At 37.9% G+C, this 12,169-nt stretch overlaps 2 protein-coding genes across 3 annotated transcripts in view; both read left to right on the plus strand.

Moving 5' to 3' along the window:
- The window catches only part of LOC134534196 (longitudinals lacking protein-like), a 287,153-nt gene extending 284,605 nt beyond the window's left edge, over nt 1-2,548 (plus strand). For both annotated transcript variants that reach the window (XM_063372371.1, XM_063372395.1), the window contains one exon: nt 1,653-2,548. In XM_063372371.1, coding sequence (XP_063228441.1) covers nt 1,653-1,900 — 248 coding nt within the window. In that variant the 3' untranslated portion in view covers nt 1,901-2,548. The remainder of the gene's footprint in view (nt 1-1,652) is intronic.
- Nucleotides 2,549-11,066: 8,518 nt separating this feature from the next.
- LOC134534602 (longitudinals lacking protein, isoforms A/B/D/L-like) lies at nt 11,067-11,638 on the plus strand. The gene is made up of 2 exons (XM_063373084.1): nt 11,067-11,087; nt 11,266-11,638. Exons 1-2 carry the CDS (start codon nt 11,067-11,069, stop codon nt 11,563-11,565), a joined length of 321 nt encoding a protein of 106 aa, XP_063229154.1. The 3' UTR covers nt 11,566-11,638.
- Nucleotides 11,639-12,169: the final 531 nt, after the last annotated feature.

Here is a 12,169-nt window from a genome sequence, read left to right on the forward strand (position 1 = left end):
GGACTCAGATCCGCCTCGGGAGTGTTCAGTGCCGTCTTTATGTTAAGCAGAATTATGTATAAAAATTAATAAACAAAACTCTCTCGGCCGATCTGCCATGACAAAAAAAAAACCTTGCGACTAAAATTAAAGGTTTACAATATAACTTATGATAACTTAAGGGGTCAGAGCACTGATGCTACGGAACCCTCTTGCGGGAGTCTGTGGCGTGCTATTTAAACACATGTCTGAAAAATATCGGCAGTACTAATGCCAGGAAGGAGTGGTGAGGGGCAAGATGGGACAGCACAAGAAGTGGAGTATGACCAGGCTTAAGGGGGCGAAGCCCTGGTCGACATCATTCTGTAAAAAAATACTAATAATTTATCTCTATCTATACCTAATAAGCAAGAATTTTCACTTTTGTCGCACGTGAACTCCACGCACACACATTTTTTTTGTAATCACACTTATAATCAAGATATGTAGTTTCATTAATGCTTGGAAAAAAAAACTTTTTTTTTTAAGTATGAAAAGATAGTGTTTATTCTTTTTTAAATTAGAGCTTTCACACAGCATTATTCAAATGAAGTAAAAACATCAAACTTTTTATCTAATAAAAATTTCTCCAATTAACTGCATGAATTCTCTTCATTGAACAAACCCCAGATTAAAGAATCAAAATCCTAATTACGTAAACTGACATATTCTTAACTTAACAAAACACTGATTAATTGTGGAAAAACGCTTATAAAATTAAATATTACTCCATTGGTCAAATACCTTAATTAATTGAAAACCTTATTTTACAAAGGTACTGGTTTAAAGGTTTTGCTATAGGGGGGATAATTGACTAGATTTGATTCCAAACCCACTGTACTATGAATTCATTTATTCTGTTGGCATCTATGAAACCAGCCAATTTCAGACACTACACTAAATTATTAATTCAGCTAAGTAAAAAAGTGTGCTGTGAAAACAAAAAAAAAAAAAAAATTAAACCGTGTAGATGCAATATTTTTCTAAATATACTGGAATTTCATGTACACATTAATTGTTATTGACTTGGTACTGCCCTCGGCAGTAAGCAAAGCTCAGGTCCCAGTACCGTTCGCCGCAGTTGGAGCGCACCCTGTGAGGTCACGGTCAGCCGCCGCCAGTGTTGTGTTTAAAGGATGTTACTTTAAAACTTTGACCAGCAAGACGGATGGCTATATATATTCCAGTGCAGTGTATATGTTCTTTTACAGCCAGCCAGATACAGACTGGCAGCATCTGAGATTTAAATTAGTGATCTTGTTGACTCAACTTCCACTCCCGCGGAGCGGAAGCCGCGTCCAAGTAACCCTCGCTCCGGTCCTGAGCAAATCACCGGTGGGGTCACACCTGGTCTCACAGAGATCCCATCATTGCTCGCCTTAACTGATCAGTAAACGCCATAATTTTCAAAGAATTTTTTTAACCTCTTTCCTTATTTCTGAAGCTCCGTGCCTATCTCATCGTGCGAACCATGCTTACGGGACCGGCCGACTCCGGTGTGTCTGAGCGCTTTTTTAGTGCACCTGAAATACTTAGAAGTTGTGTCTGTGAATGTAGCCCAGTTGGTGATGCGTTCTTGTCCCTTCATCCGTTGTAGCATTTACTACAGTACGTGTTTCTTTTCCCGTTTGCAGGCGGCAGTGCCTGGACGGTGGCCGGACCTCTGTACGCAGCTCAGTTCCCCTCGGTGGGCGTGGACTCGTTCCCGTGCCACACGTGTGGCAAGCGGTACCAGCGAGAGCGGTCCCGCAAGCGGCACGAGCGCTACGAGTGTGGCAAGGTGGCCTCCTTCCGCTGCCCACACTGCCCCTACAGGGGCAAGCAGAAGATACACCTCACCAGCCACGTCAGGCGGGTCCACAAAGCTCTGGGCTCGCTCTAGAGACACCCGTCATCCTCGATGTGCGGCTCTTCCCCCCTGTGACCCCACCCCCCCCATCCCCCGCATGCTTGTGCCCTGCCGAGAAGAATGTAACTTTCATTTGGTGATAGAAAATACTTTACCCCAAGACCGTGGATCATGCTACCTTCGGTCAGGCGTGAATAATTAGTTCCACTGCAGTCTGAAGAGGCTGGTGGCTCAGGATAGCGTGTGGTTGCCGGCGATGTACGAGACGGCTCGGAGGAACAGAGACAGCCTGAATCCTGCCGTATCGGAACAGAAGTGTCTCTCCTGTCTTGAGGTAAATACTTGAACGAGCTGCAGTTCTGATTCGATTCACGATGCTTTAAGAACTTACTATTTTATCTTCTCAACGCTGTTAAATAATCTTACCAAAAAATAATCACATGATCAGTGTTTTTCAAGTGTGTATTTTGTTGCATTGTATTGTGTTTATAGATAGTTTTATTTTTGTTTGGGTACTACTGAATAATCGTTTGTAATCTCAGCAAAAATTACATCAAAATTAAGATACCTTTACTTTGGTAGTATCACAGTTTAAAAATGTCCAAGGCATGTAGTAACATATTACAAAAAGGTTGTCAACACTTTATTTGTGAATAATAAATTGTAGTGTTATAAAAACAGTAACTATTATTTGTTTATTATTAAATGTATTTCTTATTACATTATGCTTCCTTAACTTTGTACCCTCCTTTAAAGTTATTTTTCAACTACTAATAGAACAGACTCACAAACATTTTTTCCTTCCTCTCTTTTTTTTTTAAATTCAGCAAACTATAGTAAATTTGTAAGAATTTTTTTTTGCATGTTATCAAATGTTCTGCCCATTTAAAGCATCACACTACGTCACTGGCAGCAAGATGTGCACCCTGAAAAGAGAGTTTTGCCCTACATGGAAAAGCTATGGAAAAACTAACCTGCATTTCAGCACTTTCAGAGTTCCATTTATGGCACATAGGCTTTATGAGATCCATAAATCATCATCACTTAAAGGGGATCCAAATACATTTTTATAATTACGGTAAGTACGTAAAAATACATCACCTTATATGTTGCTAATTCTGATTCTATTCTCTCACTTTATTTGGTGATCATCAGATATAAATTAGAATACTGCTCAGTAATTTTGAATAGCATCAACACATCTGATGGTAACAAAATAGAAAGCATTCAGAACAAAATTTTCAAACTAATAAATCTAAAGAAAAAATATCCTCTGCCTACCTTAACTTTCCTTTCAGACCGCCGAGCATATTTTGACTCACATTTTTTTTTATAACTGCTATAACTCTAATATTAATTTTAAGTACATTCTAGGTGATACGTCCTTATAATTCCTAAATTCAATATTGTTTATTATCAGATTTGTGTAGAGTTCACAACAAGAATATTATTAACAGATTAATTTTAAACTCTCATAAATTTGACAGGAGTTTCTTTAGTTAAACAATTTATAGATAGCATATAAATATGTTATTAATTTGTTAAATCATCCTTATGTTTTCTTTTATGTTACCTACTTTAATTATTAATTAAGTTCATTGGTGTTTGTCTGTGTTATTATTTTATTTTAGTGTTTGTTTGTGTCTGTTGAGGTTTCTAAAAGTATGTGGTTTATGCTGCTTACACAGGTTGCCCAAGTGTGGTAGTGCCCACATACTTGCAGTGACTGTATTATCCTTTGCATGTATGTGCAGTGCCCACAGTAAAAGTCCTTTTACTGTTGGTGGGCATGTGACAAATAAAAAAAATATTAAAATAAATCCAGCAATTCTGACTTAGTGTAGTCAAAACACACCAAAAAGAAACAATTGTAGACTTACAAATTTACGTTAATATACTGTAACTCTCTATAAAGTAGTGTACATATTAATTGTTATACAATAGGTTGCGTAGTCATCATAGAAATGACAATCGCAAGACTTAACAGGCTAACATTTGCATTTACCTGGACTTAACAGTTATTAAGTAGTCATTACAACCTGCATTTATTCAGTAGCAGTGTGTAGCTTGATTCATCACAATGTACTGATGTGAAAATTCTGAGAAAATGTTTCCCAATCAGGATGCGATGCAGCAGAATTGCGGTACCCTCTGAATCGTTTTAATTTGGCTGTGCTATTCTCTGGTGCTCTGTTGTGTTGGCAGGGGTATCCTTCAAAGCACAGTAGCATCGACTACAGTAGAAGGTCTATTGCAGGTGGTGAGTACTGGGCGGTGGACGCAGCGCGGTTGCCCCCCGCCGGAGCGAGCTCGTACCCCTGCCGCTCGTGTGGCAAGCGGTACCGGCAGCAGTGCTCCCGCTGGCGCCACGAGAACTACGAGTGTGGCAAGGTCGCCACCTTCCGCTGCCCGCACTGCCCCTACAGGGGCAAGCAGAAGATACACCTCACGGGCCATGTCATGCGGGTCCACGGAGCCCAGGGCTTCCGCTAGGGTAGTCCCCCGTCCTCCCAACTAAGTTTTATTCATTCTTAGCCAAATAAAAATTTAAGTGTTTTTTTTGACGTGATAACGTTTTATAAATTGATGTACGCCAGCTGCACGCACGAAAAATTGTCACGTTCCGCCTGAGCTGAGCGTGCAAGAACCGGCCAACCACCCCGTGCGAAAACTGTAAATAATATTTGAAAATTAAAAAAGTATGCTATTTTTCATTAATGTTTTCTTATGACGTTATCACGTAAAATTGTCGTCCGTAAACCGACTTTACAGACACCCCCCCCCCCCCTTTTTTTTTTTTTTTTTTTTTTTTTTTTTTTTTTTTTTTTGAATGGGCCATTCAAAACCTAAAATATTATGAAAATTAGTATTTTAAGAGATTTGAAGAAAACCTTGAAAGTAAGTTTTGTTCAACAGTAACACCGCAACCTCTGTAAATGTTCCTGGATTCTACTCTGTATCTATCAAAGAAATATTTATGCTTGCCATCAGCTCTGGTGCACTCAGAATGTTTGCTTAACACTGTGGGGAGCATTTGTGTTAGAAAGTAATTGTATTCATCCTGAATGTGTAAATGTACTGTGGCCGGCAGTTATCTTGGCGTCTCTCAGCGCGGGGGTGCGGGGACAGCGGGACCAGAGAAAGAAGAGGGGGTAAGCAGGCGACACGTAGCCGAGAGCCGTGTAGTGGCTGTTAGGAAAATATCGCCCTCAGTGTATACTCGAAAATGGAAGGCGAAGGTGGCAGCTCGCAGAGGCGCGGTAAAGTGATACATAGCGGAGAGCGGGAAATAATAAAAACCGTGATGCAGTTTTGTGATGAAGAAGCGAAAAATAAATGTCTGCTCGAGCCTTTACAGAGACAGACGGCAAGAGCAGCGAAGTACACGGGTGTGAGTGAACGGTCCATAGTCAGGATTCGTAGTCAGCAAAGAACAACCACAAGACCCACAGACTATGTCAGGAAAAAACAGATATTTTAAGTATTTAATAAACAATGGAAATATATCTTTACTACGTTACTGTTACGTAGTGTATAGTGGAGTAAAATATTTGGGCAGTTAGGGTGTGTGTGAGTTGGGCGGCTATTAACTAGTAAGGTCTTGATAGCCTATTGTGGAGAAATGACGAGTATGAAGCGTTGATGAAATGACAGAACGGGGAAAACGGGAGTACCTAGAGAAAGTAATAATAATAATAAATTTTAACTTAATTTTGTTTTTCGTCACCTAATACAATCAATTATCATGGAAAGAGAACTTCATACATTCATTAAACAAATCATATAATATATATGAGGTTTTGAAGCTTATAGTATGCATTCTATAGTGGAAGTACAATGCAAATTGTATTTACATTTATAATAAAAAATAATTGATTATAGGTGCATTAAAATATAAAGCCACACATACACAAGCATTTTTTAAATGCCATTAACGTTGGTAGTCAGGTGTTTCCTAAACGACTGACATGAAGTTAAAGCAGCAAATATAACATAACAAGCTCCATGTTTACTTAAATGTACATCCAGCGCTAAATGGAACGTTTTAGGTACGGAAACCGGAGAACGATAAGGGCTAGACTGGCTCCTGCGTCATCAACTGTGAGATAGCTTTCGCGCGGAGAGCTACAATTGCGTAATGTTTTGGTCGTTTGCTTTTTCTTTTAAGACTTTTGTTTTAATTAACTTTGAGAACACAATGAATTGAGAAGCATAGTTTTAAATTTATTTTACATACTAAGTGACCTAGTTTTCCAAAATAAATAGTGTCTGGTTTTCGCTAGTTACTGAGTTAACATTTCAATTAATTTTGGTTAGCATAATAATTAGCAGACACCGTAAGTAATTTTAATGGGACAAAGTAAAACGTTGCATGTTTAGATAATAGTTTGTTGCTTTTCCTGACAGATGAGTACAAATATTCGAGCACAACCACTGCAATTTACACAAAGTTACACTTATGTAATACAAGTACAATTCAAAGGATTTCTCACTATTGATTTGGTAACCCAGCGCTCTTAGCCAAAAGGCCTTACCGCCCTGGGGCCCCCATGGACGTGGATACAGACTTACGTAGTGTAGGAAGTCACGCGCCGAATGTATTCTGTTCTGTTAGTACAAACCTGGCGGCTGACCTTGACAATAGGGTATCACTTCCTCTTCGCCCTCCCCTCCTCCCCAGACAGGACTAGGGAGCTCAGACGTCAAGATATCTGCCGGGCATAGTATATTTGTTTAATTTGAGAGGTTGATTAAAAAAAATTCAATGAAACCCAACAATTTTTTTTAAAATCTTTATTTTATAACTACTTAGCATAGATATGTAAACTTTGTCCTACCAGTTTGAAAATTGATAATTATTTAATTGCTCCGTTTTGACGCATTTGGGTAGTTTTTTCTTGCTGGAAACACACAACAGCTTGGAGATGTGAGGCATTGTGGATATCGGGAGCAAATCCACAAAGTACAATTTCTGAGAGGCAGCATTTTAAATATTTTCTTTTATCATTATGGTCACTACACCCTTCAATTATGAATCAGATTTCCGTATTGGAAGGCTAAGTTGACTCCTGTAAAGGACTGTATCAGTTAATTCAGTTTTCAATGTATATGTTTAAAATAAATATTAACCATTGTCGAGTTCGCTGCAAATATCCGCAATGCTTAATGTGATACCCTAGATCCTGAAATATTAGAATATTCTTTAATCTTAAAAGCTGCCATTCGTATTTCAATAAGTAATGCTGCGACTGTCTATTGTTTAAATTTCTTATCACAGTATGTGCTGTTACATAAATCACAAAAAGATATTGGCCTTATGCGTGTATTTAAAATGTGCCTCTTTTTTTAATTTTTTATTTCTTTAGTATTTTATCTTTTGTTTTATTAAACATTGAATTACAAGTTGTAATATCTGCAAAGATGCCACAAAACCTAAAATACCTTTATTTTAAAAATCACACAGTTTATTAAAATTGTTTATTGCAAAAGTGTCTTCATGAGTGATATGCACAGTTACATACATATTTTGTAAACATTACTAAAATGTTTTTTGTCATAAGTTTATTATGATATGATCCTGGAAGATAATGTACACAATTTTTGAATAAATTGAAAAATAATATATATTCTTTGTTTATTACTAAATATAGCTGCTGTTATATTATTTAGCCTAACTTATGTCTTCCTTGAGCCACAAATGGAAAAGTCCCTCAAATTCTTGATATTTTCAATGTTGAAATAACTTGAAATCAAACTGAATAAGTAAACTTACACACTTATAAACTTAACCAATGACTTCAACAAATTTTTGCTGGTAGAAATAATTTATAAAGTCATGACAATGTCTTAGCACAATCCTGAAATCACTTTCGTTATCCTCATCATTATCAGTACTCAATGGCATGAGAAAAAGGTAACTCATCTTCATCCAATGTTAGGACAACTAGGAGTGAGAGATTTCAATTAATTATTCAGTCATAAATCAGAATATGTACTAGGGTCTGAGTTTCTGTGCTCTACTGGCTGACTATGGTGGGAATCAAACTAACCTAAGGGATTAAAATTAATTTTATAAAAGTTTACTTTAAAACTTGTAAAAATGAAAAAAAAAAAATTATTATTAAAATACCATTAAATACCAAATTACTTAAAATGCAGGAATGTAGTTTTTCCAGTTTTAAAAGATTAGTAAATAAATATCTGCACCAAATAACTTGATGCTCACAAATTAAAATCAATACTAAAATAGAAACTTTGATAGAGTGTGTCACTTTTATCTTAGCGCTTAGCGGTTAAGCTTAAAAGTTATCTTGGCTAATAAAAGTTATAATTAAAACCAGTAGTTCTCCTCGCGTGAGCTAGTCTCCGGAGAGGGACGTACGGCTAAAGGGTGTACATCCCGTTCCAGATCACAGATACACTTGCCGACTTTTTGAGTGCCTGAACTCCCACAGAATGTGTAATTTTTTTCTTCTTCACATCAACTGCCCATGGACCTGCACAACTGAGTGAATTTTTCCGTTAGTGAGACCGCAAGCAGCAGGATGTCCACCCTGAAAAACATATTTCCCTTCTCGGGACAACTCCTGCATTTCTAGCCACAGGGGCATACGCATGGGGGGAGATGGCAGCATATATCCCTCCCTATCCTCTCTATAATCCCCCACCAACAAAAGGAAAGAATTTGATAGCAAACAATGGGCAAAGTGGTTCTATCCTCCCCACCCCTCTCTTCCAAAATGAAATTCCGCATACATTCCTGTTTCCAGCACATTAACTTTATTAGTATCAGATGTAGGTTGTGAGATTTACAAGTTATCATGACCTAAAATCAAATGCAAACATTAATAAGTTATCAGATAAAAACCAACAGTCCCGAGGTTAAAAAAAAAATTATGTTACTGTTCTGGTTTAGCTAATATATATGCTCATGTATCTTTCTTGATGTCACTTTGATTCCTTAAGTAATATGCGTGCAAAAAACCAATTCTAGTTATGAGCCTTTTCATTTAAGATTTAAAGTCTCCAGTTTTAAGTTCTGAACTCTTCATATTTCGTACTCTTCAAGAATTAACTTTCCCTGATTTATATACTCTGAGAAAATAAATCTGTTTGTTATTTTATGAATGAAATTCAATAACATTCACAAACATGGAAGAACTATGTCAAGTTGGTATAATTGGGACTGGAGCCAGTCCATGCGCCATAAGTCCAGGTTAGCTGGAGACTTTGGAGACTGTCATTATGATACAAGGTACTAAAAAAAAAAAATCTACTTATACTGAAAAAATCATGTTTGATACATACAGTGCCTGGCAACTTCTTCCCACCATGTGCTGTGACTGTTGAGTCAGTGTTTCAGTCTCAGAAAATTGGCTTTCATTTTAACAGTACATTAAAAGTGTTTATTAGCTTGCGAATCACAGTGGTTACTCAAACATATTTAAATGAAGTGCAATAATTAAACCCTTTTTATTAGGTCGAGTACCCTGATTAATGGGTGAAATCCCAATTATTAAAACCATAAATTACTATTTAAAAAAATCTCTGTTACTCTGAACATTACCAAATAATCTGTCAATAATCATATTGGAAGGTTCATAGATTGACTTTTGATACCCCTGTTAAAATAATTTGTAATACAATACTCATAATTTCTACAAGTTTCTATAGGAATAGATATCATCAGCTGTGGCTCCAAAATCACTGGATTTTAAAGCATTTGAGTCTAATGTAATTGAAGGAATCATCCAATTTCAGAATTGTAACTGACCGAAGACTGGATCTGTGTCTGAAGTTTCCTGAAGTAAATACTTTATGTATTTTTCCCCAAAAGTGATATCACGAGGGCACTCCAAACGGCAGGTGGAGTATGTATGTATGTATGTATGTACGTATGCAAGTAAGCGACAAATCTGTGTATTTGTCGCTTACCTGCAGGTAAAGAAACATCACCATTTCAAAAATATTTTTATGGTTGTATTTGATAAAACACTGTGCTAATTAAAAATTTCATTGAATTGTTTTCATGCAATATTTCATTGAAATAAAGATATTGAATGAAAAAAGTATTCAAACAGGTTTATTATGGATTTTCCAACAAATACATACACATATAATGATTGTAACTTATGAAACAAAGGTAGAAACTCAAGTAGATTGCCATAAATTAATGTGTTAGTAATTAAGTTTAATAATGTATTATTTCCAACTAAAAATATATGCTGATATAAAATTCAATTACTAAAAAAAAAAAGTTTTAACATCCTGTTTAGCTGGCTAATTGTGTTTCTAGAGCCCAAAAAATATTCTTGAAATTCTAGTACACCACGTAGGCAAGAATACAGTAAGTCCATAAATGAACTTCCCAGTTATAAATTTTAATAGTATCACCTGTAAGTGTTGTAGAGTTTTGGTTCAAGGACACAATTAAAATTTGTTGTCTCTGTTGCAGCGCCGCCTCTACAAAATGCTGACTCCTGAGCGTAAAGCGTTTTGTATTGTGCAATTTGCTAAGAGTGAATATGTCATTTCAGGATGGAGCCCCTCCCCATTGGAATGTGTTTGTAGGAGAGTGGTTCAACTTCGCAGTCCCTGACCGTTGGATTGGTCGTAATGGTCGAGACGACAGAGTTCTTTTTTGCTGGCCTCCACGTTCACCTGACATAACGCCATGAGATTTTTTTTTAATTTGGGACTTTATAAAATATTGTGTCTAAGTTCCGCCGCTACCTAATAATTTTCCAGAGTTCAGACACAAAATTCAAGAGGCTATTGCTTCCATTACTCCAGACTTGTTAACCAAAGTGTGGGAAGAATTAGACTTTGGGTTGGATGTGCGCCGTATAACTAAAGGTGCACATATTGAAAAATTTTTTAAGTAAAACTATGTTAGTTTACCTTCAGTTTCATGTATGATTTGTTGTAAATAGTCTAAATTAAACTGTTTTAATATACCATTGAAACTGGGACACTCTTCTATGGACACCCTGTCTTATGCTGGTTTGCAAGTTATTTACAATTTTCATACATATGTAGTATTTCAATTCAGACACTGGCTAATTGTTAAATGTTCAGTAGGCTGCACAGAAGTCCTATAAATTACATTTGGGAGCTTGTAGAGTTTTTCAAGAAACTCTTAATAGGCTAACGTTTGAGTTTATCTCATCATTTGAATTTTTTTAAAGTATCCACCACCATGTGCATCTACTCCCATTTGGTATGTATGTTTGATCCAGTAAATGTAAAATTTGAGAAGATAATCCCTCACATTTCTTGTAGTAACAAAGTTTCCAAGTAGTCTCTCCAATACTGTGACTAATATCTTGTCTTATTTCATGATAGTTGTTTTCCCCAAGCGGGATGCCATTCAGCCCTTCATGCGCGTCTTGTGCTAGTTTCTGGTTGGAGCGCTCTGTGTGGACTACAGTAAGTGGGTTGGCCTTGCAGGTGGCGAGTGCTGGGCGGTGGACGCAGCGCGGTTGCCCCCCGCCGGAGCGAGCTCGTACCCCTGCCGCTCGTGTGGCAGGCGGTACCGGCAGCAGTGCTCCCGCTGGCGCCACGAGAACTACGAGTGTGGCAAGGCGGCCACCTTCCAGTGCCCCGCCTGCTGCTACAAGGCCAAGCACAAGTTCAACATGCAGAAGCACGTGCGACTCAAGCACGCCTGGCTCGGGGGTGACAACCCCGCGGACTGAGTCGCCCGCTGGGCCGAGGGCAGCTTCTGTTTGGGCTGTTCCTGAATTTTTGTTTTCCTAAGCGTTTTCAATTTAATGTTTACATCTTTGTTTGTCAGACAATGTTTCAAAGTGTTTGTAAGATATAGCATGGTTACAAGCTTTGAACTTAAAGAATAAGTTCTCAAGGATTCCTTTTGGTGTCATGAATGGTGTAGCTAGCTTTCTACGAATTATTGACAGTATTATTTTGCAAGAAAATTGTATAGGATAATTTTGCTTATGTCGACAATGTTAGTGTGTGTGGAAGTTGAGGGCGTACCGGTGTTAAGGTTTAAATACTGGTGGAAAATAATGGGCGCCACCACGTGAGTGGGCACGTGGACCCGACTTGAAACTCTAACTCAGGGCGTTACGTGGCCCGTGTGCGACGAGATATTAGCCCTCCTGATCCTCAATGCAACATCCGTCCCTAACTAAGCCCGCTCTCAGCGTCGGGCACGCTTCTAATTACTGCAGTGGGCTCTTAGGGCGTCCCACACGCCGCTGACCAGGTTAAGGACCCACGTGGCCCCCCCGAACATCAAGACACGTGACTCAATTAAGTTGGTTTTTATTTACTCAC

The sequence above is a fragment of the Bacillus rossius genome, chromosome 7 (genome assembly GCF_032445375.1).
Source record: "Bacillus rossius redtenbacheri isolate Brsri chromosome 7, Brsri_v3, whole genome shotgun sequence".
NCBI classification, from domain to species: domain Eukaryota; kingdom Metazoa; phylum Arthropoda; class Insecta; order Phasmatodea; family Bacillidae; genus Bacillus; species Bacillus rossius.